The sequence below is a fragment of the Eublepharis macularius genome, chromosome 1 (assembly GCF_028583425.1).
Source record: "Eublepharis macularius isolate TG4126 chromosome 1, MPM_Emac_v1.0, whole genome shotgun sequence".
NCBI classification, from domain to species: Eukaryota; Metazoa; Chordata; class Lepidosauria; order Squamata; family Eublepharidae; genus Eublepharis; species Eublepharis macularius.
Window position 1 is genome coordinate 34,616,594 of NC_072790.1, and position 27,676 is coordinate 34,644,269.

Here is a 27,676-nt window from a genome sequence, read left to right on the forward strand (position 1 = left end):
ACCCTTGCTTGAGCTTGGGAAATTTCTCTCTTTGGGCCAAGCTACACATGACGAATGACACTTGAACGGCAAGTGTATTTCTCCCTGTTCACTTGCCCTCCACTCAATCCACTTGCCAGGCAAGTGTCTTTCGTCATGTGTAGCTTGGCCCTTTCTCTCTCTCTCTCTCTCACAAAAAAACCAAAAAAACACCACCTTACCTCACAGAATTGTTGCAAGGAAAAACTCCACTGCTCTTTGGAGAAAAGGCCAGCTAAAACAGTAATAAATAGACACACTTGCTCTATAGCATCCAACAGTACATCACTATGTCAGGAAGACAAACCACCCACAATGAAAGGGCACATTAAGTCAAAAACCTGAAGATCCAATTTTGCCTTCCAAGGGCTGTCAGTCATTGCAAAACCCCTTGGCAATTTATCCAAGCGGCAAGCACCCCCGTATTTCCTACATTATAATTTACTCTTATTGAGACCTGGAGAAGAAACATCGAGTTTCCAATTGCAGAAGTGGCCATTTTAAATAAAAGCAATTCACACGTTCTGTAAAAAGCTGAGAATATTAATCTTTCTGTTGAACAAGCAGAGTCTGGAAGCAAAGCTAGTGTGAATTATGCAGCTGAATTAGATGCGCTGCAGATTTGGCTGCTGGGCTATTTTAAGGGTGGAGTGCTTTTTAAAACCCTTGCTTTCCAGTGGCCAAGCACTCTTACTGCTCTTTCTGCAGCTAAGCATGCACTTTGCCGATTCAATGAGGTCTTCTTGAGCTATTAAAGCACACCCCCACACTTTCATGGCCCGCTTCCTCTGGGGTATTACATACATCTCTGTCAACGTGTTTACATAATTGTAATGCAACTTATGCAAAGAGAGGAAAGGGAATAGCGACATAGCCCCGATTTATCTCCTGCCTGCTGAACCATGCCTATAACAGTAACTGTCTATATAGCATTAGCAACAAGCTTTATAATTTCCCCCAGGGAAGGACTGTGGATTACCCTATGCATAAATGGGAGCCCATTTAATTAAAGTTAACTCATTAAGGGAAGGTGTGCTGCAGGTGAAAAAGGAAGGAGGGTCATCTTTGGCCATCAGATCTCTCTATGCTGAGAATCACAGGACCTGCCCAGGCAGAAATCACAGCGGAAGGGGGCTGTAGTTAGGCCAGGGAATTGCATGAGAGCCGATGAAATAGGATCCAATCTTATGCTTTGCAGTGCTAAACCCAATTTCTGAATTCAGCTTTATACTTCTTAAAGAGCAGCCCTTTTGAGCTCTTTAAAGAAATGCAATTTGGTGCTATTGATAGCTCACTGAGAGCCAAGTCGTTTGAATCCACTTCTATTCTTAGGAGAAAGGCCATTTAAATTAAGTTTAACTAAATGCGGGTAGGAGGAGGCAGCGTCCTTCTACCTGAAGCGGGTAATTGTTTTGGCACTCTCTGGCACCAGTCAAATCTCCTCCCTCACATTTTTATTCCTCCAAGGAACTCCGGACGGCATACATAGGGCGTCTCCCCTCAATTTATCTTCTCAAGAGCCCCGCGAGATAGCGCCAGACTGACAGTGGCCCAGTGAAATGGAATGGCTGAGAAGGGATTTGAACTCTCATCTTTTCCTACAGCCTCTAGCATTCTAGTTACTGTAGTGCACTGGCTGCTCTCGTCCTCAAAGGTGCCCATCCGCCGCCAAACCATGGATAATCCTCTCCCACCTGCTCCCTGGCACACTGAGACTGCTGCTACTTTCCTGGGACACAACCTCCAATAAAAATGGAGGAATGTAAATATGTAACACATCAGTATCCACGTTTATCCTCAGATAGCCCCCCCTCACTGGTCCACCCAGGAGGAATCTGCAGGCAGCTTTGCAAAATAGTTAAACTAGCCTTGGGCATTTGCTTATTTGCACCCAAATCTCCTGTTAGCATGCAAATAAGGTGGGTCTGGAAAAAAGCTGGCTGGTCACTGTACTGGTGATGTCATAATGGCCACAGCTATGAATGACCTGAAAAGGCTGTCCAAACTCTCTCTCTTGAGACTCAAAGCCAGAGCCAGTGTGGCGTAGTTGTTAGAATGTTGGACTAGGATCTTGGAGGCCCAGGTTCGAATCCCTGCTCTGCCTATGGAAGCTTGCTGCGCGATCTTGAGCCAGTCACATATTCTTATCCTATCCTACCTCAAGGAATTGTCTTTGAGAAGACAAAACAGAGGAGAGTGAATGATGTAAGCCATCTTGGGTCTCCATTGGGGAGAAAGACATGGAATGAAGGAAATGAATAAATAAAATCTTTCCAGCAGAAATAATCGATAACCTTCTCTATGTACTTTATGCAGCAACTGCAGTTCACTTTATTCAGGAGTTACTTAGCAAGAAAGCAACGAGGTAGAGGATTTAGATCTTTTTTAAAAAAAATTATTCATTTTATTTATTTAATTATATTTATATTCCACTCTCCCTGAGAGCAGGCTCAGAGCAGAGCACAACAGTATACAAATAAAAACATAATAGCATAAAAATTTAAAATCACCAATAATACAATCAGGGCTTATTTCGAGGGGGAACGCACAGGAACACAGTTCCAGCAGTTCCCCAAAGAGGTCACATGTCAGGTCCCCCCCACCTCACTCTCGGCCATTTGGGGCCTGCTTCGGCCTGGATTGGGGCCGAAATGGCCTGGATTGGGCCTCTGACGGGTGGTGGATCACTCTCCCACTCAGCAGCGGCCCGATCCTGACCATTTTGGGCCCCTCTTCGGCCATTTTCAGCTCCTTTTTGCCATTTTGGGCCCAATTTCAGCCCTGAATGGCCAGGATTGGGTCTAAAACAGTCAGAATAGGTGGTCAGGGGGTGTGGCATATGCAAATCAGTTATGCCAATGACACTTTCGGTGATAGCAAGAGGCGTGGCATATGCTAATGAGTTATGCTAATGAGTTCCTCCAGCTCTTTTTCTACAAAATGACCCCTGAATACAATTCATTTAAAGCAGCTGTCAGTCCATTCACCCTGCCCCCCCCCTTGAGATTCTTCACCCTTTGCCTTGATATTTGCAAGATCTTGAGCTTAGGAGGCCACTGGAGCGTCAATGCCTTAGGCATGTGACCGGCACTCTGGTCCAGGCATCAGGAATGAAGCCTGGCCGCCTCAGATTCTGCCATCCGCCCCCCTTGGCTTAAATGCTTTACGTGCCTAGCCTCTAAGACGGATGGTCTTGGATACTGTTCCCACTTCCTAGTGATGTCAACCTAAAAGTATCCGCATATTATGTCAGATCTGAGTATCAGAAGTACAGTCCAAGAGCAGTTTGGTCTCAGGCTCCATGTTCACTCAAACACACAACTTTTATTTCTGCAGGACATCATAGCGGCACAGTCCCAATGTTTTTGAGTGCAGCAAAATCAAGAAATTTCCCCACACACACTTTGTCTCCTCCAGCGCCATTCAATTTCCCCCCCCAGATTTTGAGCTTCTGGAACAGAAAATCTGCTTTACAGAATGAGACACAGCGTCTCCCACAGCCAGCACTGGGCTCCGAACTCCAAACCCCAGAGCACTGTTTTATGATACAACAAAATGGTTGAAGTAATATGCTACACCTCCCTTTCCCCCCCTCTCCCTTCTGCGAGCTTTGCTGTGGCTTGGTGACAGAGCACCTCTTTTGCACACAGAAGGTTCCTGGTTCAATCCCTGGCAAGTCCAGTTAAAATGATTTCAGTATGGCAGGGAAACAATCTCTGCTTGAGACACTAGAGGGGCTGGTCCGTCCATGCAGACAACATGGACATAATCCAACTCCATCCATCCACAAGAACACGGGTTGCAAGACGCAGCAGTACCTTACTGGAAAACGTACACTTCAATCCCTAACAAGGACAGCACTGAGGATCATGGATGACGATAATTAAAATATTTTTTTTTAAAAAAACAGCAGCTTGTTCTGCAAAATACATTCTTGTGAAGTGATGCCCTGCTGGTACTCTTGTCCTTGTGTGCGCAATCTAAGAGTTCCTTCCCTATTATAAAACATTTGCAGTGGATCTCATGAAAACAAGGGGAAAAATTGTGCTTAGGAAGAGACCAATGTCAAGGCCACGTTCATTTCATTACACTCTGTTTTAAGAGAAATTGAAGGACGTCATCTGAAAGTCCTGGGATTTTCTTTCCTTTCTCTACATTAGCAGTACTTTCAGCAGTAGCGGAAAAGCAGGCACCACTGGAGTGCCGAGGAAAGACCTTATTACCGTCTCGGTTCAAAACACTCTGGGCTACCCAGAGACTCCGCAGGGCATATCGTGTTCCTTCTCTGTTACCCAGTTCTGCGATTTTGGCAGATATGCTTTGTGAAGCTGACTCGAGTGCTGGGCTGCCACCGAATTGCTTCTTTGGGCAGCAGGTACTGTAAAACGTGTCCAAAGACTTTTTAATGGTGGATTCTTCATCTTTTTGCTCAGGCGTCCAAGCTGGGAGATGTTCGTTAGCTTGGAAGGGCTCTGGATTCATCCAGTGACTGGAGTCTGTCTTTTCACAGGATTTAGGCCATACGTTTCTGTCAGGTCCAGTTGTGTGTTCTTCAAAAATCACGCTGTCAGGATCTGCTCGGTATACAAAATTGAAAACCATATTACTAATACGGAAATAGAAAAGAGTCCAGTAGCACCTTTAAGACTAACCAACTTTACTGTAGCATAAGCTTTTGAGAATCACAGTTCTCTTCGTCAGATACGGAAATAAAATTCCAATGCAGTGGATTAGTTAATATTCAAAGAAATTCAAATACAGATGAGGTAGTGATCTCCAACGTGGCAGCCGCTGAGGGATTTCCTGATACCCATTTTCTTCCTCCCCAAAGCAAAGAGCCAGTGTCCTTGCTTTCTTCCCCCTCACTGGAGCATATGCTGCTGGGGAAAAACAACTTTGTGTCTGCATGGAATATCTTTTCAGAAACAGAGTGCCTGGGCTTGGAACATCCCAGCATTTGGGACTGGCTCCCGCTCCAACGGCACCCATTTTGTGGTGGCACCCTCTCCTCCCCACCCTCAAAATTCTAAAAGAGCGCATAGATCTGAAGGAGATGGGGAGTTCCCGATGTAGGGCATCACTACATTTTAGTACCAGAGACCCAAATCTACACGCAACTCAGCGGGATAGCCTTGAATGTCACTGTCTTTGCTTCTGAAGATACGCCAGAGAATAAGTGGAAATCTAATAGTAAGAGCATTTTTATTCCTCCTTTCTTCCAAGGAACTCAGGCAGCGTACATGCTCCTCCTGACCAGTTTATCCTCACAACCTTGTAAGGTAGCTGAAACAGAGACTGGCCCTTGGGTCACCCTGTGAGTTTCTTGGTAGAATGAGGAAAGAAAAGACCGTAAACAACTTCTGGGCTACAAAAAGTACAACAGCAAAAATTAGTAAGAGTAGCAGAGCCAGCATGATAGCTCAGCAGGAACAAGCAATGCAATAGTGTGGTGTAGTGGTTAGAGTGCTGCGCTAGAGTCTGGGAGGCCCAGGTGCCACTCCCCACTCTGCCATGGAAACTCACTGGGTGACGTCAGGCCAAGCCCATACTCTCAGCCTAACCTACCTCACAAGGTTGTTGTGAGGATAAAATGGAAGAAAGGAGAGTGATGTAAGCTGCTTTGGGTTCCCCTTGGGGTGGAAGGAGGGACATAAATGAAGTAAAAAAAAAAACAAATACGCAGAAAGCAAGATGTGGGGACTGGAGTCTTGGCCCAGGGAGAGAGGCTGAAGTGACCTTCCCAGGGCAAAGCTTGCCTTTTTGCAGAGGGGCCACAGCTCAGTGGCAGGGTCTTTTTGTGTATTAGAAGACTGAGACCAGGTTCAATCCCCACTTTTAAAAGGATTTTAGATCAGAGTTCTGGGAAATTTCTGCCTGAGACCCTGTGGTGTTGGACCACAGGACCAATGACCAGTCCAAGATTCATACGCAATTGAATAGGATTCGTGGCACCAGTAATTGACCTGTGTACTCTCACCCTTTCCCATTACGGTCACTCATCGGAGGCTCGAAAACCCACACCATTACCTACAAAACAACTCCAAAATAAAATGTTGACTCAAATCTCCTAGGATTCTTTGTATTGCTTGAAAGCTTTCTGTTAAAAAGATGTCCGCTTTTTGGGATAATGAGATGTTTACTGTGCAATACTAAGCCGAGTTACCCCTTTCTAAATTCATTTACTGCCACGGACTCAGAAGGTTGTTAACATTGCTTAGGACTGAATTGTCTTTTTTTTAAAAAAGCAGCATATAGTTAGCTTAATAAAACCTGATAACAGCAAGGCTTTCCAATTTAGAGATTCCAATTTTCAATTTAAAAAAATGTGCACATTTGCACTACTCTATTGCATACATAATCACCAAGCTTGATGGATGGCATATTTGTTAATCTTTACATAAAAAAACAGTGCGTACATTAGCAAGTATGGTATGCAAGCTACCACCTCACGATGGATTTTCTGCTCCATTGAGGCTTCAGCTTTGACTGGAGTGAAAGACTGGCTTTTGCAGTAAAACACTGGCCTCTGCCAATGCCTGGAGGATCAAAGGCCAATGGGAAACTGCACCCCCTCTCCCCACAAAGAACACCACGCAAAGGCTAGAGAGTGAGCAACCCACAGGAGTGGTTGGAGTGTTACCCCAGAATCTGGGAGAGCCAGGTTTGAACCCTTGCTGGGTTACCTTGGGCCTGTCACTCTCTTACGGCGTAACCTACCTTATAGGGTAGGATGAAATGGAGGTGGGGTTTCCACTGCGGGGGAAAAGTGGGGTATAAATAAAAACGGAATTAAATTAAACAATTAATAGTGGATTGAATTTTAACTAAGGTTGCCTACTTTGGGAGACAGTATTTATCTGAAAAGCAGGAGAAAAAAATTCAATATATGAATAAATTTACATGCATTTCATTTGCCTTTATTTATATATATCCCACTTTTCTCCACAGGTGGAACTCAAAGCAGCTTAGAATATCATTCTTCCTTGCATCGTTTTTCACAACAAACCCTGTGAGGTAGATCAGGCTGAGGGTATGTGACAGGCCCCAAGGTCATCCTGTGAGCTTCCACGGTAAAAGTGGGAATTCGAACCCATGTCTCCCAGGATCCTAGTCCAACACCATATCTACCACTCCGTACTTCCTCGCAATGCTTAGTGGAGTGCAATTTTCTTTTTTAATAAAAAGCAACTGTGGAAGGCTAGAATCTTATGCAGTGTGCTAGCAGGAAAGAACTCTTTCCTCTTGAGTTTTTCCCTGATAACAATGTTGCCTCCAGCAGGAACAAAGGTACCCCGTATTCACTGCCCTTTCCATAAGTGGGAAAGCAGCTTCAGGAAAGAAGGGGGCAATTTCTCAGCAGCCAACTGAGAAGCAGGCCTGTTTCTCAGGCGTCTTCCACTCCCAATTGCAACCTCCAAGTCTGTTCCTTAGCTCCAGGAACCTGGAAGAAATGTGCCTGCAACTGAGTGCCTAAATCTCACCACGATCGTGCCATACTCCATTAGCTGAAACTTAGTTCTCTTAAAGAACAGCACCAAGAGCAATTTGCAATTCCCTGTTACTATATATAGGCATTCTCAAACAGTGATGCTGTCACGAGTCGCCCTGTGTGTTTGCTAGCAACAAAAGCGCATGCAACAAATAAGCTAGTTACTCTCTTTAGGTGCGACAGCACTGAATTTTATTTTAAGACCAAGAATAGCTTGGCCGTGTGTGTGTGTGTGTGTGTGTGTGTGTGTGTCTGTGCTATATGCGTGCATGCAGACTCACAGTGAAGTTTTTTGTCTGAATTACCAAATTAAGGGATCGATGCTGGTTCTGTCTAATCGTTGTGGAACACTATGGTATGGAATGTTAATAGAACCGGAAATATCCCCACTGTTACGAATCTGGCACAGAGTTTAAAGGGGAGGTAGCCTGCCTGCAGCCATTATGATAACCCTGGTTTGTTCAACAATTTGTAAATAACAAATCCCAATTTGTGCATAAACCCTGCCTTGTCTGGTTCTGGCCCCACTCCCATCTCCTAGCAAGGAGGACATACTTTTTATACTCCTGTTAGTTTCTTGATAGCCATGAAGGAAAGTACTGCTCAACAGACTGTGGCTTGTGAATTCAAACATCACAACAAACCACAATTAGTACAACTGATGGCTACAAACCAGGTACAATTCTAATTTGAAATACCAGGGTGCTGCAAACCAGCAAAAAAAAAAACCCCAGTGTATTGGACACGTTTTACTCAGCTGTTAAAATTTATTTGGGTTTGAGCAAACCTGGGTTTATCATGATGTCAGAATGCGGGCAGAGTGAACAAAAAGACTTCACGTGCTTTTGATTTTAAGTTTGAGTAAAGGCAGTCATGAAATATGATTCTAATAAACATAATTTGCTAACAAACATGGGAGGTATTAATAAATAAAGCTAGATTCCAGTCCAGTAGTACCTTAAAGACCAGCAAGGTTTGCAGGGTATAAGCCTTCCAGAGTCAAAGCTCCCCTCCTCAGATACTTTGACTCTCAAAAACTTATACCCTGGGAATCTTGTTGGTCTTTAAGGTGCTACCGGAATTGAATCTTGCTCTTTTATTGCAGACCAACACAATTACCCATCTAAAACTATGCTTATAGCTGTAAATTTTTTACTTTTAAAACAATGACTCATACGTTATGTCTTTGCATGAGTCACTGTTCTGGTTGTGCCTTTAACTTAGAAAGGAGCAAGCCCAAAAACAGAGAGAATGCAGAGATGCAACAGGAAGCCTCTTGTGCATGAAGTACTTCTGTATCAGGAATGAGACTGCTCCAAACACTTCCAATGCACATAAATGGGTATCCTTCTATCACCGGTAGTGGATATGAAGACAGACAGGCCAGAATAAGGAAAGAAAGAAATGCCAAAATTCTCCTGGCTTTCTCCTCCCCTCCCCCTGCACCCAACCTCAGCCAGCCTTGCCTCTCAACTCCACCAATCTTCCAGTGAATGCCCCCTCGCCCTGAGAAAGCTGATTCTTCATAGATGGGGTGGGGGGTCTGGACCACAAAAACAAGCAAGAAGCATTGGATGATGGGGGAGGGGGTTGATCAGCTGGGCTGGGCAGGGCAATGAGAGAGAGAGAGAGAGAGAAGGGAAAAAAGAGTTTTGGCTTGTGGTTCCTGTTGTCAGAGCTCTGGGCCTGCTGTCCATAGTCATGGCTCTGACACAAGTTGAGGAAATATAACCATGGTTCCTCCTCCTCCTGTCATGATTCTTGATGGCACATGACTGTGATGTCATGTGACTTTTTGACAAACGCTTATCCACAGTGATTAAAGGAACCCTCTGGATTCTGGAGCTAGGAGAAAGCATCAGGGGACGGCATTGGTTTTCCCTCGGCTTGCTGGTCCTCCAAGGCCACTGGCTGGCCAGTGTGTGAAACAGGATGCTGGATTAGATGGTCCACTGGTCTGATTCGGGAGGGCAGCTTTTCTATTCTTAAACCCAGTAGCTCCTAGGATGCCATATGGTGTTTCAAAATGGGTCTGGGTCTAGAAGGCTGAAGATAGGGTTCCCAGGTGCCTGGCAGTGGCGGGCAAATTTCCAAGATCTGCTCCCTCACCTGCCAATGATCAGTGGGAGGAAGCAAGCCCCTCAGTGGTCGCCCACCACTGACAGGCACTTCAGGAACATGTGGAGTGTGCATGCTCCTAAGGGTTGTAGCAATGACAATTCTGGAAATGACGTCATTGCGCCAACCATGGGAGTGTTCCCATGCTTCGTTTGGGGCTGATCTGGTCCCCAAAGAGGCTGAATCAGCCCCATGCAGAGCGTGGGAGAGCTCTTGTGGCCGGTGTGGTGACATCACTTCCAGAAGTGACATCATTGCACAAGTGCCAGGACACACATGCCAGGCAAGCGACACGAGGTAACTGCCAGGTCCCCCACCGGGACGGTACCGGGATCCTGGCAACCCTAGTTGAAGACCTTTTCATTAAACTGCAAGAGGGGGCATTTCTTCTTTCCAATGTAAAGTATCCTACAGTGGGGGGGGGCATAATGGACTTGGAGCCTCAGGCACATGTCCTTCATACCCAACTGCACACTCATAATACCTAGGGCTGAAGAGAAATGAGTATAACTGGCCATTTACTTCCCTTCAATCTACCTGCCAGCCTTGACCTGCTGAATGCTTGGCACTTGGGTACTTCATTCCACTGTCATCATTTGAGGCTAGCATGTGACTTATTCAGCAGAAAATTATGTTTAGGGTATACTGAATACCACATCGCCTTTTAAGAAAAGGACTAAGTACAGTGTGTAACTGCTGACACTGTAGCTTACAGGACACGTCTCTTAAGTATATGCTTTAGACATACCCAGTTATTTATTCTTTTGGGGAGGAAGGTATTACTCATATTCATTTGGTATTAGATTGATTATTGAGGATTATTGAGGATGTTCATGTACGTTTAAACTACCTACCTGTAACCTGAAACCTAATCGATAGTCAATGAAAATGGACCCGCCATGCCCTTACTGTAGTTAAAAGTCCTGTATTACAACACTGGAGAGACAAATGCCCATCTCCCATATTTTAATGGATGGAAGACTTTGCAACATTTGGCATATAGACAATAACTGTGGATTGACATATTTGGAAACCTTTTATGGATGCTTATGTGTAGATTTCTCACGATTGTTGTATCTTTATTTCTATTGTGTATGAGGTTTATTTTAATTTTCCCCCTCTTCTTTTCAAATAAAATTAAAAATCATTTGAGGGCTACAATGAGGGCCAGCTTACATACACGCAACTTGGCCCACATTGATTTGGGGAGTTTAGGGAAAGGCCAAGTAAGGGAGGCCCCTTCAAAAAGTCAGTATTTTCCCACAGGCCAAGGGGAAGGAGATTCCTCCTGACTTTACAGGCCCACTCCATACTTCTCCCTTGGCCGGTATCTGTGTCAAATGTGTCTCTAGGTGAGTGACCTGCTGTACTTGTATAGGGAGTGATCTTTGTGCTTTTCACAAGGGGAGGGAGCAGTTTATGTCCTCTTCAGAAAGTTTCAAGATCTCTGACTGCCTATTATGTAAGCCCAGGGCTTTTTTTCAGCAGGAATGCGGTGGAACGGAGTTCCGGAACCTCTTGAAAATGGTCACAGGGCTGGTGGCCCCACCCCCTGATCTCCAGACAGAGGGGAGTTGAGATTGCCCTCCACGCCAACTCCCCTCTGTCTGGAGATCAGGGGACGGGGCCACCAGCCCTGTGACCATTTTCTCCAAGGGCAGCCCACTGAGTTCCACCACCTCTTTTCCCAGAAAAAAGCCCTGTGTAAGCCATATGTTTTCCTTTAAAAAAAAAGAGCTGGGTGTTCTATAATTTACTGCATCATGATGCTTGGAACAGCAATCTGTATAAATATGAAATCCTGTTCAAATGCAACCATGTGGGCCACAAAATACGAACTAAAGACGGATTCCACTTATGATGTGGCTGATAAAAGGGAAATGACGGTGTAAGTACAGCAACACTACCTCCTCTCTTTCACATTGTGTTTATTCTAAGGGGGAGTTCTTTTATCTATCTGCTTTCATCTTCCCTTACAAGTTCTTTTTAACAGCAACTGGGAGCAAAAAATTTTAAAAAGCTTTTTCCTGACCTACAAAATGCCATTTATATTGGAGGCACAAAAGGGAGAGCTGCTTCTTAACAATGAAGAACCAAAGCAAACTAGAGTAAGAGGATTAAACATTACATAGAACACTATAAAGGCCAAGAAGCAAAGGAATGAAAAATCAAACCATTTGAGCTTTAACTTTGCCCTGATACAGGAAGCAGCTTTTTTTAAAAAAACAAACTTTGAACAGAAAACCCAAACGTAATTATGTTTCTGTAGTTTGCTCCATAGATTAACTGGATGTCACATTTAAATTTCAAAAATTAACCAATAATACATCAAGCAGGTTAGGCTTCCAATTTACCTCAACAAAATATGCATGGATTATAATTACATTTAGAATTTTTTTAAACGTTTATATTTCAGATTTTGCCTGCTTCTTTAAAAAAGTATTTTCCAGAGTATTCCTATTTCATTTATCAGTGGGGAGTTTGGTCTTCTGCAGGCAACTGAATGTCAGAATTAAGAATTTTTGCATTTCTTCGTTGTTTGAACTTGTTTGCTATAACATTGTTTGCTATAACCATGTACTGTAACTATGAATTCTAAAGCAGCCTTTCCACCATCAATACATCTTGTGTTTTTGAAGCATCAGATATTAAAGAACCCTGTGTGTAATGGCAAAGAATTGACAGGTCATGAACATTTCTGAAGAAGAGTGATGCTGCACTGGGAGCTCTGCCAATTCCTCTCTCTCCTCCCCTAATTTTCACCCTCAGTCCATCCCATTGTTCAGGGGAAGATCCCTTTACAGGTGCTCTCAGAAGATCTCTTAAATACTTTAATGCACATGTAGATCTTGATGGCAGGCAACACTCACAGCCTCTCCACTCGCCCCATCCAAAATCGAATGACATGTCACTCAGAGCCAAGCTACAAGTGACACCTTACACAGGTTGGACACTTGTCCGCTTCCCTCAAGTTTTGATGGGAAACGTAGGCGTCCTGGTTTTACAGCTTGGCTCTCCATTACAGCTGCAAGACCAGGATGCCTACATTTTCCCATCAAAACTTGAGGGAAGCTGACAAGTGTCCAACCTGTGTCAGGCATCACTTGTAGCTTGGCTCTGAGGGTCAAAGTAGACATAATACTGCAGGTTCTGTGAATGATGCTCCTAGCAGGTGCCCCCTTTAAATATAAAGAGCATTGGGGGGGGGGGTTGATTCAGATTGGGTCCATAGCACAGAGGACGGTTAAGCCTTCACCCCATGCCATTTTCCTGACCTGAAACATTCCTGGGAGCTACTATTTACTCTGTTGGGGAAACACAGATACTGATATGGGTTTGGAAAAAACAATAACAAAGGGAAGGGGGAATATATTTCCGAATGACATTTTACCTGGTGCCAGCCAAGCGCCTCAAGAAATTCAAGCAAAACCAGCTATCAAGTTTCTAACTCTCTAAAAAGCCATCAACTTTTGAGGCTCTCAACATATTAAAATTACCTCACAGAGACCACTTTATGAGGCGGCTGTAACAACAACTCAGATTGGCCCACTAACATGGAGAGTCTCCATGCCAGAGCCAATTATTCCTGATCATGGCATCATCCATTGTAACTCTTCACAAGACGATCAAGGCAGTTGATGTGGTCACACAGAAGAGAGCTGTGCAGAATTGCCAATGTTCTTTGATGGCTCCCTTTTTTGGACTCTGCTACGTGCTGTAACCACTGCTGTTGGAAACCCCAATGCAGATATAATACCAAGTGGTCTAATGCAAACTATCAAGTGACAAAGCTCCTGTCTTCAACAGATGAAAATACTGTACATCCTCTGTAATGTTTTGCCATATAAGTAGTTTGTATTTTGTTCCTACTTCTTAATATGGGGATTCTGAATATTTGTTACTGGGGTTAAAAAGACACGGCCTTCAGTTTACAAGACCTGAGCAAGGCTGACAATGATAAGGCAGTTCAGAGGTTGTTAATTCATAGGGTCACCATAAGTTGGAAGCAACTTGAGGACGCACTAACAATGCTGGATAGGTTAGTGAAGCGTGCTGTGACTGGGCGGTAACTGTACCCTGGGGGCAGAATAAACTGCAGTTTTAGTCAGAGCACTGAGGGAAAGTTTAGTCTGTCTAGTTCTGTGATATCTGTGTGGAAGTCTGTGTGGTGAGAGGAGAAACTCTGTGCGTGGAGAATTTAGGGAAGTAAGTCTGTTTCTCAGAGTGACTGAGTCTTTATTCTTTCTAGCCTAAGTGGCAATTGTGTAGAAAATAAATCTTTGTGACTGGGTCCCTTTTTTTACCTCAAAGCTACCCCCATGTACTGATCATTCTGTCACACTGCTATCTATAGCTAAGATTTCCAGTACAACAAGTCAAACCGAAGGAGAAACAAGGTCTTTGGTGGCAGCGAAAATCAAAGAAACACTAAAGAAATCAGGGAGGCAACAATATGTAGGTCACAAGGGGGGGGGCAAAAAGCCATACTGGAAACGACAATAGAGAGACTGCAGAGCCCTTAGGAGTAGACCTTCCTGTAAGGTACCCAAGTGGGACAAAGTGTGGCCTTCCAACCAGTCATGGCCACCTTAAAAGACCACAACAAAAAAACCTTGCCCCCCACAGCCAGCTGTAATATAGAAGACAGAGCCCAGCAGCACCATCAGGGGGCGATCTCCAGGCATCGCCTTTTCAGCACAGGACAGCAGGGACCAATCAGGCTTTTTCTCTAAAAGCCATAGCTTGCAGAATGACACTACATCCTGGACAATTTGTGCCAAGCTGTGAATAGACAAAATTTAAGCTTGCCCCTCTCTACGTACTGACATCCTGAAAATTGTGACTGGCCAGCTTTGGATCTTAACGGTGACCCTTGGGCTCCTGAACTAAGTTCCAGACTCCTGATTCCCATCTAATCAAGGCTATGGAGGAAGGACCATTGCTACTTCCCAAGGCTCTGTCCTTTCAAGGAGTATGAGAGTCTTGAATACGCCCATGCTAATTTTGTATAATGTACACTGCAAGGTGGCTTGCTGAAGAATCAGTCTCCGGTGTCATTCTTCCAAAATCAAAAGTGAGCACTTTCAAACAATCTCAAAAATACAGTTGGATGCAGAGACAACTATGAAAATATCCTTCATATCCGTTACAGCCAGTACAGTGAAGTGGTTAGAGTGCTTGACTAGGATATGGGAAACCCAGGTTTAGATCCCTACTCTGCAATGGAAGCTCACTGCCTTGGGCCAGAGACACTCTCCCCTTAATCTGTCTCACAGGGTTGTTGTGAGGATAAAATGGAGAAGGGCATGAATGTTGCCCTGACCACCTGCCCATGGTTTGTCGATTTTCACGGACCACGGACATTCAGGACCAGCCTCGTTCACGGACCGGTTCATCAGTCCATGGTCCATCACTTCCTGCAGCCCTGGCTCCACCCCCTTCACATCCAGAGAGCTCAAACTCACAGAGAATCTTCAGTGGCCTCTCCTCCAGCCACTCTTCAAGTTTGGTCAAGATTGCATTTTGGACGTCCGAGTTACAGACCTCAAAGCAGCTGCCCCCAGGAAACTTCTAGTAGACACTGGAGTCGCAAATGCCAACGGACTTGCATTGGCTAGCAGCACCAACAAGTTGCAATGAGGCAAAATCAAACAGAAAAGGGTGGGGGAAGAGCCCCCTCACTCACCACACAGACACCTTCCCAGTTGTGGCCTAGGGAATTAATTCTTCCTCCTTGCTCGCACAGAGCAGAAAGGGCAGCTCTCTGGTTGGCAGGCAGAGCTGCCTATCAAGGTTTTGAGGGCTAAGATTGGTGTTGCTATGGCTGCAGAACATCCACCCCTATGTTGCCTCAGGAATTCATTCTTGCTCCTTGCTCCATAGAGTAGAATGGGAGCTCTCTGGTTGGCAGGCAGAGCTGTCTATCAAGGTTTTGAGGGCTAAGATTGGTGTTGCCATGGCTGCAGAACGTCCTCTCCTCCGCTGCCTAGGAAATTAATTTTTCCTCCTTGCTTGTATAGAGCAGAATGGGAGCCCTCTGGTTGGCAGCAGAGCTGCCTATCTACCTTTTGAGGGCTAAGATTGGCTGCAGAATGTCCACCCCTCCCTTGCAGAATGAGAGCTCTCTAGTTGGCAGGCAGAGCTGCCTATCAGGGTTTTGAGGGCTAAAATTGGCTGCAGAACGTCCACTCCTCCGTTGCCTAGGGAATTCATTCTTGCTCCTTGCTCCATAGAGCAGAATGGGAGCTCTCTGCTCAGCAGGCAGAGCTGCCTAGTAAGTTTTTTAGGGCTGCAAAAGATCTGCAGACATCGTCTCCATTGCCTAGGGAATTGGTAGATTGGCACCAGGATGTCTGGACTCACGGACCACAGACCAACAGACTGGCCCAAACAGACCAAAATTCATGAAAAAGGTGAGTCCCACGAACTGTGTGTTCCTGAACCACGAACTGGGCCAGACCATGCAAAATTTTGGTCCGTTTCCAGATTGTGCTCACTTCTAAACATGTATTTCAGTCACCCAACTGTGCACACAAACTGGGTGTATAACAGCATGCTGGCATGTTTTGCCACTTTGTGATGAATGTCAGTCCATACTCAAAAAGATTCGAATGGGTATTATTGCTGCAGAGACAAAAGGCAAAAATTTCAGGGATCCATTAATCCCTGAAACAAAGTGATTGGTTTTCTGTACCTACCAACACAACCCCACCAACCTCTATGGCTTTTTGTCCATTTGCATCCTCTGACAGTGATAATGTCTTTTTGTAAATTACAGGGGTCTGCTGGGTGAAGGCAGGGAAAGAGCTCCTTCTTCCAGGGGAATGTCCATAGAGTTCATTGCAAGGCTACAAAGAAAGTGTAGCAGTTACAGAACAGGACAACAAATCCTTGATTTCAAAATAGAAAACAGAGAGTAAGAATGTTCTTCACAAGTGACGGCAAGTGAACCCATAAGTATTATAACTGGATTTAAAGTAGTTAAATACCATAGCGAAGCATGGGTATCAAGCTAGTTCATAAATAAAGCTCACTGAGTCAGTCATTCTTTCTCAACCTAACCTACCACACAGAAACTGTGGAATGGGAGGCCTACTGCATGTCCCATACTGTTGGTTGTACTTACTTACTCTGTGTAATCCATCTTTAGTCCAATGAGAAACACAGACTATAAATAATGTATATAAAATAAAATTAATAAATTGAGGAAGACCCACATATGCTGCTCTGAGGAAGATTGAAATAAAAATGTGATAAACAGACAAACAAGAAAGTCAACCGTGAGTTCTCTCATGGACTCGTTTTGGAATTAACTTTAGTAAATGATCCAGAGTCAAGAGTGAGCAGTGATATGGCCAAGTTTGCCGATAACACTACATCATTTAGGATAGTCGCTGACAAATGAACCATGAAGAGCACAAAAAGGAATGTTCTAAACTGGGTCAATGGACAACAGAATGGCAAACTGAGACAAAAAAATGTCAACTATATATCTACGGATGGGGTGTAACTTGACAGTAACCACCTTGCTCTTGGGATCATAATAAAAAGTGCACTGAAAATGTCAAGTCAGTACTCTATGATGATGAAAAAGCTGAATGCCAGGAAATATCAGAAGAGTGAGTGAAAATAAAACTGGAAGTTGTCATTCCACAATATAAAAGTAATATAGCATATTTAGGATATATTGTGAGTTCAGGTTGCTCCATCATAAATACAATATAACTGAGATGAGGAACACATGGAAAAGGGCAGCTAAAATTGTCAGTAGGTTGAAGCATCTCCCTTAATGAAAGAAAGATTTAAAAGGTAGGTTTTATAGCTTTGAAAATGTGATGACCTTAGTTTAGCTTTATTAAGCTTCTTATCACCTAAAAATTCTCAAGGCTGTGTACAAAATTGAAACCGATAACAATTCCTAAAACACGCGTATAAAAACCCCAGACTGACTAAGAACACCATAGAACAGAACTCAGGATGAAGCCATAAAGGACTCAAAATGGGTCCCAAAACAAATGCAAAAACAAGAATTTAAACAATGAGAGAAACAGAAGTATAGACACAGTGTGATACCCCAGCATCCTGAGCTGGTGCTGGGTTCATGAGTTCACCTGGGGCCACAGGCTGCAAGTCACAGGCTAAGAGCCCAAAGCCCTTTGGCTCTTGCCCATCAGTCTTGTGACTAAATACCAGCAAAGAAGAACAGAAGCCCAGCCCAAATCTCATTCGGCTGGCAAAGCAATGCCCTTAATCCTTCAAGGGCAGCCCCACCTTAGAACAACAATAAGGACATTTAAAACAATGATGAGCCGTGTTACAGAAAGCCAATAAGCAAATTTGCTCTCTAAAACATTCATTGAGGCAGTGGGAGATTCATACCAGATTCTGTTTCTCAATACTTCAGTACTATATACGTTCATAGGAACAGTGATGCAGTCGCATTCTAAGCACATCTCCATAATTCTATTGGGCAGTACTTGTTTGCGACAAACAACACGGCAATGAGAAAATGCAGTCCTCTGTGTTTACTCAGATGGTCCCTACGATGCAGGCAGGTACAACAACTTACAGTGGGTAACAGGCATGACCTGCTACTCAACTCCCATTTCTGAAAACTCTCCAATTTGTGCAATGCCGCTAGAAGGATCCACGCAGCAGCACTTGCTGTAGAAAAAGCACCAGCCCTCTGAGCTCCGCGGCTGCTGGTTCACTGTCTGAAACCATTTTAGCAGTCTAATATTTTAAAAGTAAAGAGGTGATGAGGATATGCCCTCTGCCCAAAGCACTTAAAATGTCCACAAAGCAGTTTTTGAATAATTAATCTCACTGTCAATGGAAAAGAACCAATATGTTTAAATTAAGACATACAGATGAAAGCCACTTATTCTTAATACACTGAGCCAATTACACTGAAGAGAACCAAGAGGGGGAAATTATCACAATTTGGTTCCTTTTTTTTTCTGTGAAGCATTTCTATTATACTTCATTAGTTGGTAATACCCAAAGGGCAATATTTCAGTCCTTTTCAAATATCATGCCTACCACAAGCGTACTAACCATGCATAATGGAAGTGTGTGTTACCCACAATCCTCCTGATATGGGTGACTGCCATGTTGTCTGAACAGAGGCAATACACATATGTACCATGCCTGTATAACCTTGGTCAGGGCTCATTTCGAGGGAGAACACGCAGGAACGCAGTTCCGGCAGTTCCCCAAAGAGGTCACATGTCAGGTGGCCCTGCCCACCTGATTCTCGGCCATTTTGGGCCCGATCCTGACCATTTTGGGCCCTCTTTCGGCCATTTTCAGCCCCTTTTTGCCATTTTGGGCCCAATTTCAGCCCTGAATGGCCAGGATTGGGTCCAAAACAGCCAGGATAGGTGATGTCAGGGATGTGGCATATGCAAATCAGTTATGCTAATGAGTTATGCTAATGAGTTCCTCCAGCTTTTTTTTCTACGAAATGACCCCTGAACTTGGTACATGTGAACGGGCACAATGAAAAATCCAGTCGTCAGCCTGCATATACCAGAGCTGTACATGCATAGTAAATACATGCAATGCCCTGTTCACACATCAGGGCAACCGTATGCATGGCAAGATCTATGCACTGTTGGTAGGCTCCCAGTACATGCATATGTAACATCGGTGATGCCAAGAACTATCAACAACATTCTGTTAATTTAGCACACACTATCCTGTTCTAATCTTGGATTTAAAAGATCTGCTCTAACATTAATGTACTCGTTCTCCATCTCCAAGTGCTATGCCACCTAAACTCCCATATTCTCCATTTCTCATTTTGTTCGGACCAACGTGCCCTCCCTTCCACAGATACCACTTACGACTTTAGAGAAAGTTCCTGGAATACAAGAATGAAATATCAGCCAAAATACAAAGTACCCCTGAGCACTCAGTCAAACAGCTGGGTCTTCGTTAACAGCCACACTAGATTTACACAGTTCAGACAAGCCCAGAACCTGAATCTGGCTGTTCTATTAGAAGATTGCCCACTACTACCAAAATTCTGCAGCATATTCACTCAGTTCTACACGCCAAGGGATAAAGTAAGAAGAATAATCTTCTATCCTAAGTACTTTCATTCACAGGCAAGTCTGGCTAAGTTCAACAGGACTGACCCCCTCAATATAGTCAAGCATGGTATAGTGGCTAGGCCCATCCCATACCCAGCAAAAAACAACAGCAGTAGCAAGCAAACAAACAAAGCTATTTCAACAAGGAAACATAGGCCCTACCCTTCCCTAGTGTCCCATTCACAAAAGTAAAATAAAATAGACTCACTTTTCCCCCATTAAAAGGAACAGAAACTGGACCTTAACAGAGCAGAATTGACTGCAGAGAAAACATGATGGGTGGTTGTAGTGTGATGGCTACTGTGTGAGATAGAACATAACAAACTTACACTTATCTTAGGTTTAGAAAAGAAGTAGGAGTTCTTATAGGAACTCCATACTTGGATAGGAAATTGGGGAGATAGATTCCTATCTACCTATCTAGTCTAAAGATGACTACGGATGGCAGAACAAGTCCTGCATCCATGGTACAAGAAGGAGAGAAAAGACAGGTGTGACAAAGGGAGAAAGATGTCACATGAAGGAAATCCTAAAATTAGCAATCTACACATCAAAGGAAAGATTAGGGCAATAAAGGAGTAAATAGTAAACAGATGACCTGACCGACCTGTTTATCTAGCTCTCTAGTTTGTCCCCCTCTGAAACCTGAGGGAAGGGACAGCATCAAGTCCTCCTCTTCTAACACCCCCCAAATTTAAATTTGTGCCAAGCAAGTATATTGGGCCCAATAGAGGAATTGCAGTTTGACTGTTGCTACACTGAAAGTGGGCAGAGCCAGCCTGGGTTTTAAGAACTAAACTACTTTGTGTGGGCCATAGCCACAGGTCTTTTAAGACAGTGTATAAACAGAAAAAATAAAATAAAAAGGATATCACAATTATAATTATATCAAAAGAAAAAGGAAATATTGTAAAGAGTAAAAATTGTAGACGGTAAAAATTATACAGTAATAGCAAACATTTTACTATGTCTTCTTGTAATAAAAGATTATAATTTAATCTCCATCTTCCCCTTCTGTTTTGCTACCAAGTAACTACTAACTGCAAAGGTTTTTGTTTGTATCTTTGCACTCTCTAAATTAATAACTCAGGTTTTTGATATCCAGCATATATCAATCCTTGAATATGTTTGATGTCTCTCAGAAAAGAAAGTATAGTCTCTAGGATTCAGATTTTTGATTCTCCAAGCATCGTCCAATTGTAACATTTCCATATAATTAAAAACATTTTTTGGGGGGTTGCCTTCTTTTTTCCCCCACCTATCTTTTTTTAGATCCATTACCCTACTGATGTATCCAAAGATTATTATCTCTCCTTGAAAATCTAAAATGGATTGCAAAACATTTTCATAAATTTTTTTCTCTTGCATTATTTGGGACATATATTGTTGCTACTGCGTAAATCTTGCCATCCAGGAGCCCGATTTTCAAAATCTATCTTCCTTCAGAGTCTCTTAATTCTTCTGTAACATTTATTTGTAAATTGTTTACATAAACCGCAACTCCTTTTTTACTATAAATTCTTAATAAACAAACAAATACATACTAACAAACAGGAACAAAGCCCCAAAGAATCATCAAAATTCTAATATGATACAACAGGAAAAGTGGGAAGTCCTGTGCTTCAGTTGCCATTGTATAACTGAGTCCCCCATGTGTCCCTAGTTGCCTAGGCTCACCCCCTGGCCAAATCCGGGGGGGGGGGGCGCTAGAGCCCCTCAGCTCCCCCGAAGTTGGCTAGAGGGTCAGATTAGGACCTGGACAATCAAGGCTGCTTCCCTGTTCTGCTGCCATGGAAACTTGTTGGGTGACCTTGGGCCAGTCACACACTCTTAGCCTATGTACCTCATAGAGTTGTTGTGCGGGAGGGGGGGAACGGAAGGCAATGATGTAAGCTGTTTTCGGTGCCCTTTGTGGAGAAAGGTGGGATTTCTATGAAGTAAAATTAATTTAAAATATATACTCAGGACTGCTCCATCAAAGGTTCTGCCTGGACCATCCTGAGTTGCCTGTCTCCAATTGATATAGTTGGGCATGAGACTCCTTTTCAGAAAGGTTATATTCAGACATGACTCATGCGCATGCCCTGCCCCCACTCCTGCTGCCTCCTTTCAGGAGTGGAGACTGGAGATTAATTAAAAAATTTCCTCGCTTGATCAAGTTGAGACATCCATTTGCAGGTGCCTTAGGAGAAATGGACATTGTTTAATCCCCACAAACTGGGATTCTAAACAGATTAAACTGTGGTTTAGGATACTGGTTTGTGGGAAGTATACAAACTTCAATGCATGGAGGTGCCTGCATTTAAATGTCATGGCATATTGGAGCACATACAAACGAGAAAGTTATGAATCAAGCTCCATGTGCAAAGGGAGAGAGGGATGGGAAGAATGAGGGTGGGGGGTGGGAGCAACATCACAGCATGTTATGATGTCTGATTCAAAGCAGTTAGGCATTCTCAGCAGGACGTTCAATTGCCTTGGCAAAACACATGAAATTTAATAATCCAAAAACTGACACACAAAATAAAGTCAACTTAAGAAGAAGCTATTTTAAATCTACAGTTCATGGTCTCTATTCCACTGTATTAGTGAGGCCAAAATTCCTTCTAAAATACTTAAAAACCTGTTTCAAAGTCAGGATTTACACTACTGGAAACAGACTGGAAAACACAAAAACTAGGACTATGAGCAACAGCACATACAAAGCATGGTTTTCATATGCCTCCCAAGATCAAAGAAAAGACAAAGAACAAACTTTTGGTCCCGCCATTCCCAAAACTTACTTTTGGTCCAGTTATTAACTTAATTTCAGTTTCCTGTGATACAAGCAGAGACAATTGTGGAGGCTCCTCTCCCCTGTGTGTTTTGTTTTCTGTACAAAAAAAATAACCTCTTACCCCTCTGTGTTACACTTGAAGAGGTATTGTGAATGAATATACGTGGATTCAGCTGCTTCAGCGGGGAGGGGGGGGGGACTCTACTCAACAAAGTGTTCAAACAACTGCCCGTGATGGCAACCCTAACAAGGCAATTTAATTCCAACAGCAGTGATGTGTTTGACAATCGATAGGTTCGGTGAGCGTAACCTATGGATTGTCCACTGTCCACTGGAGATTCATTGCCTCCCAAAGGTCTGGCTGACCCTCTTTTTTCCTGGTTCTTGTACATCTTAGAAGCGAACAAGAAATCAGGAACAATTCTAGGAGCAACACATGAACAGGTCTACTTCATACTACACACCTTTAATTTAAAGAAGTCCCCTTGTGTATGCCAAGGTTCATGATCTTTCTTCCCCTCACAGAAAGAAGAGAATTGCACAAACTGAGCTGGTCGTGCGACTGGCATTCACCTGGAGTTGCTGCTTCATACTGGAGATTTATTTGTATTGTAGAAATTCAGAGGAGCAACTAAGTTAATCTATTGCAGTAAAGAAAAACAGGAGTCTCCCAGCACCTTAAAGACTAGCAATTTTTTAAAAATTGTGGCATAAACTTTTGCTCCCATTTTGTCAGATACATGTGTACACACACACACACACACACACACACAAGGCAGGGCATTAGATAGATAGATAGATAGATAGATAGATAGATAGATAGATAGATAGATGTGTATGTATACACACACACACGTGTGTGTGTGTGTGTGTGTGTACACATATATGCACACAAACATATATATGTATGTGTATACACACACACACACAAATGCAGGACATACAAGCACTTGCAAGAGGAAATCTATTTTCCCCATTCCCTCTCTCTCGTTTTTCCTCTCTGCCTCCCCTTAGGAGTGTCTGCAGTTGTCCCTTTTTCTTCTCTCCCTCTCACCTACCTATCTTTTTCTGTATTTCCACCTGGTAGCTTCTGCCTTCCCCTTACTCACTCATTAACCCACCATTTTCTGTTCCCCTTTCCTGTCTTCAGATTCCCCTTTTTACCTCCTCTGCCCTCAAGATTTATCTTTCCTTCCTCAAGCCTTTTACCCTTTTATTCTGTCTTTCCCATGTTGATACTGACAGTTAGAATCCACAGCAATGTTGGTTAGGGTTGCTTAGCAACCTTCAAAATGGCCACTGAGCTCTCTCAGCATAGTCTCGTGAGATCTCAGCGACACGATTTTCTTAAAGAAGCAGACATTGCGTCTATGATTTTTGGGGTTTCCTCTCATTTTTTTAAAATATTTATTGGCAAACCTGGGGATTCCTCCACGCATACAGAACAATACCCCTGTCTGCCCTGGCCCCACGGTGTGGGTTTCTTGATCTACACTCAACTGTCCTGTTCAGACTTAGATATAATATACACTCAAACACATCATTCTGAATAACCTTGTGTATATGGACATCAGCCTAGAGAGAACACATTAATGTATCCAAAGATGTGGGCTCTAGTCCACAAGAGCTCATGTTAGAATAAAACTTGCTAGTTTTTAAGATGTCACAAGACTCCTGTTTATTTCTGCGTTCTGGAAGGGAGGGTCGATTTCATGCTTTGTTGGCATAGCTGGATTTGTGAACTACAGAACAACTTTTATTATTAAAACACACAGCATCTTAAAAATACCAAACAAAGTATCATTTTTCTTCCTTGTTTCTCCTATGCAAGAAAAAAGGCTACTTTGTTTTCAAATATAAACAGCCATGGGGTAGGAAAGAAGGTGATTGAGAGAAATTACATTCTAGAGACAAGTAAATTGTATTAGTAAGAGCAAGCTGCCCAGTAAAGAACACTTCAGGCTATGATGAACATCGAGACATATTAAATTATCCTTTAAAAAAATCAGCCTGTGTAATTTTTTTAAAATAATAAAAACAAGTACGGAGCTTTTAACTGATTTTACCATGGATGCAAACCAAAGCTACCCTATCAACATGTTTAAGAAAGGTGATCAGCGACTGGTACATGTACCTGCATATACGACATTATGGCATGGCTTGAAATTTAATCTGCTGTAACTTTAATAAAAACCATCTGCACAGTGGTATTATCGAAAATTTCAGATCCTGAGACAAGCCCTACTCAGGCAAAATGCTACATTTAATTAACTTTCCTATCAGTTGGTGTGGGGGGGGGGGAGATGAGGGTTGCTGCCGCATACCATACAGAGTACACTGCTAGGTTTTAATAACGCTTCTCTATCTGAAAACAGTTTAATTTCCTCTTCCTCATAGTTTGCTTAAAAAATATTAAAGAAAACAGATGAACAGATTGCTGCCCAAAATGAAAGAAATCAAATTAAGTGGGTTTTTGCATGTTTGAGAAGCTCTCCCAGAGTTTGCATAAAATATTCACTACACTTTCTAATTTGGCTGAGAGTAAATTTACATGGCCATGTTTTTCATGTGTTTGGTAACTTGCATGTGACAGATCATCACGTGTGCCTTTCAGGATCAATCAAGTATTGAAGGATAAGAACAGAGGCTTATTTCCAGAACTTGTTTCCAGAATCAAACTAATGGAGGAAGGGTCAGAAAAAGAAAGGGGATGTATAATTGCGATGAGCAACAGGACTTGATGCAACACACAAGAACAATTCCAGAACCACTGGTGTTATACAACAGGTTACCCTTGATCTTCAAGCAAAGACTAAAAATCATTGCCAAGGTTCCCTAACTACAATTCACAAATGGAAGGTAGTTTATTAGGAAGCCAGGATGGGAGTTGAGGAAGAGAAAGTAGACATGGGCAGTGAGAAAGGAAGGGTGAATTTATATGATGAGGTAAATTGACAGAAGGATGTCCAGCACAAAGGTTACATTGCCTCAATAGGACCCATTTTAATGTAAAAATGAGTGTAGGGGAAGCTCTCACAAAAACTAAAACCAGTTGCTACTCCTGTAAAGACTGAACACAGAGAGAGCACGTGCCACTGAGTATGGGTAAGCCACTAGAAACGAGGAGTCCACCGTTGTGATGCAGAAGCTAGACACAACGGCTACTGTGATTGGACAGGAAAGGTCGCAGCCTAATCTGGAACCCTTTATAGCCCTTCCAGGTCAGGAGGAGCTAGGGGCTGGCCTGGGTCACTCCAGAACCTAAGCACATCCACGGCTCACCGAATGGCAGCCCAGGTGGATCACCACATGGGACACCGGCATACAGATCTGCAAGTTTCCAGTCTTCCCCCAGCAACCTAGTTTAGCCTAGTAGCCATTTAGTACTGCCTCATTGGTCAGTCACTCTGCAGAAGGAAGGAAGAGACTGAAAAACTCTTCCCAAATGGCCTATTTTGACTAATTTGTATTTCTTTCTGTCATGAGTTTCTGAAGAAAAAGAAAGGCAGGATATAAGGTAGAAGAAATTGTACCAAGGGAGGAGAGAGGGTGGCATTGTTGTCATAGAGTAGACCCCTGCCATTCGTGGATTCATGGTCCAGTTCAGGGCTTTTTTTCAGCCGGAACGCAGTGGAATGGCATTCCAGTACCTCTCCAAAATGATCACATGCTTTGGGAAACCGGAGGAGAAAAAAGCCGGGGTTTAAATGCCCCTTTCTGTGCCACTCGAAGCGGCACAGAAAGGGGCACTTAAACTCTGCCGGCTCGCCTCAGCTGCCTGGCAGGGAAGTCCCAGCCAAGCAGCTGAAGCTGAGGTTTAAATGCCCTTTTCCGTGCCACTGCACAGCAGCACGGAAAGGGGCATTTAAACCCGTTGACTCGCCTCAGCCTCAGTCCCCGCCAAGTAGCTGAAGCGTGGTGGTTTAAAATATAAAGAGCCCCTTGCCGCAGAGCCCTGCACGATGACATCACTTCCCAGAAGTGACATCATCACACAGTCCTGGGAGAGCGTGCATGTAGTGGCAGGGTAGCCACCTCCTGTGAGGAGTTGCCCCAGGTGCTGGCAACCGCTACCTTGAGTTCCACCACCTGTTTCCCCAGAAAAAAAGCCCTGATCTAGTCACAACTTATGATGTGGTCTCCAGCCTGATTTTACTCTCACCACCTCATCTTAATCATTGCAAAATTAAATTTTGTGGAAAATGTGGTTGTATTGCTACTGGGAGGCAGGGCATTCCAGCTTGAAGCTCAGCCATTATTCCATGACCTTTCCCTAATGGATGCTTTTGCAGTTGCCTTCTGATTTTAGTCAAATTTCCAAGCCAAACACAGTTCCATTTTTTTAAATGCAAACCTGATGTCCTCTCCGAAAGAGCACACAATAATACCATTTTCTTCTCGCCCACCATTTCTTCATTCTAAGGGCCAAGCTACATGATCCACCCAGCATGTGGTGAGTCAAGGGTATGCAACCAAATTGGCCTTCAGATGGACACTGAGGGAACTCAACTTAAAAAGCACTTGTCCGTTCGGCACTGCAAGGCGGAAGAAGGAGCTTCTGGTTTCCCTCCCATCCCACTTTTGCCAGTGGAAAAATTGTGGGGGACTTTTTGCCCCTCTTCTCTGGCTCCATGTGGAGTCAGAGAAAAGGGGCACACATCACCCCACTCTTTCCACTAGTGAAAATGGGAGTGGGAGGGAAACCAGAAGCTCCTTCTCCCCTCCTGTAGCACTGAGAGAATGAGCGCCTTTTAAGATGAGTTCCCCTGATGTACGTCTGACTGTGAATCTGGTCATGCACCCTTAACCCAGCAGGCGTTGGGCGTATCATGTAGATATGCCCTATGTCCTTCTTTCTCAAAATGGCTCTTTCTGTTTTTTTAAAAATTGGGATTCCGTTATGCCCTTATGTGGCGGTGGTGGAGAGTGCTATCAAGTCATAGCTGACTTATGGCGACCCTTGATGGGGTTTTCACAGCAAGAGACTAACAGAGGTGGTTTGCCATTGCCTGCCTCTGCAACCCTGGTCTTCAATGGAGGTCTCCCATCCAATTACGAACCAAGGCTGACCCTGCTTAGGTTCTGAGATCTGACAAGATCAGGCTCACCTGGGCTATCCAGGTCAGGATATGCCCTTATGTACATAATGTATTATAAGGCTATCGATGCTGGATCTCG

General features: G+C 43.6%; 1 protein-coding gene across 1 annotated transcript in view; it reads right to left on the reverse strand.

The window, feature by feature from the left end:
* Window positions 1-2,405: 2,405 nt before the first annotated feature.
* The window catches only part of SHLD1 (shieldin complex subunit 1), a 43,783-nt gene continuing 18,512 nt past the window's right edge, over window positions 2,406-27,676 (reverse strand). The window contains exon 2 of the mRNA XM_054984572.1: window positions 2,406-4,592. Within this exon, the coding sequence (XP_054840547.1) occupies window positions 4,096-4,592 (497 nt within the window). The 3' untranslated portion in view covers window positions 2,406-4,095. The remainder of the gene's footprint in view (window positions 4,593-27,676) is intronic.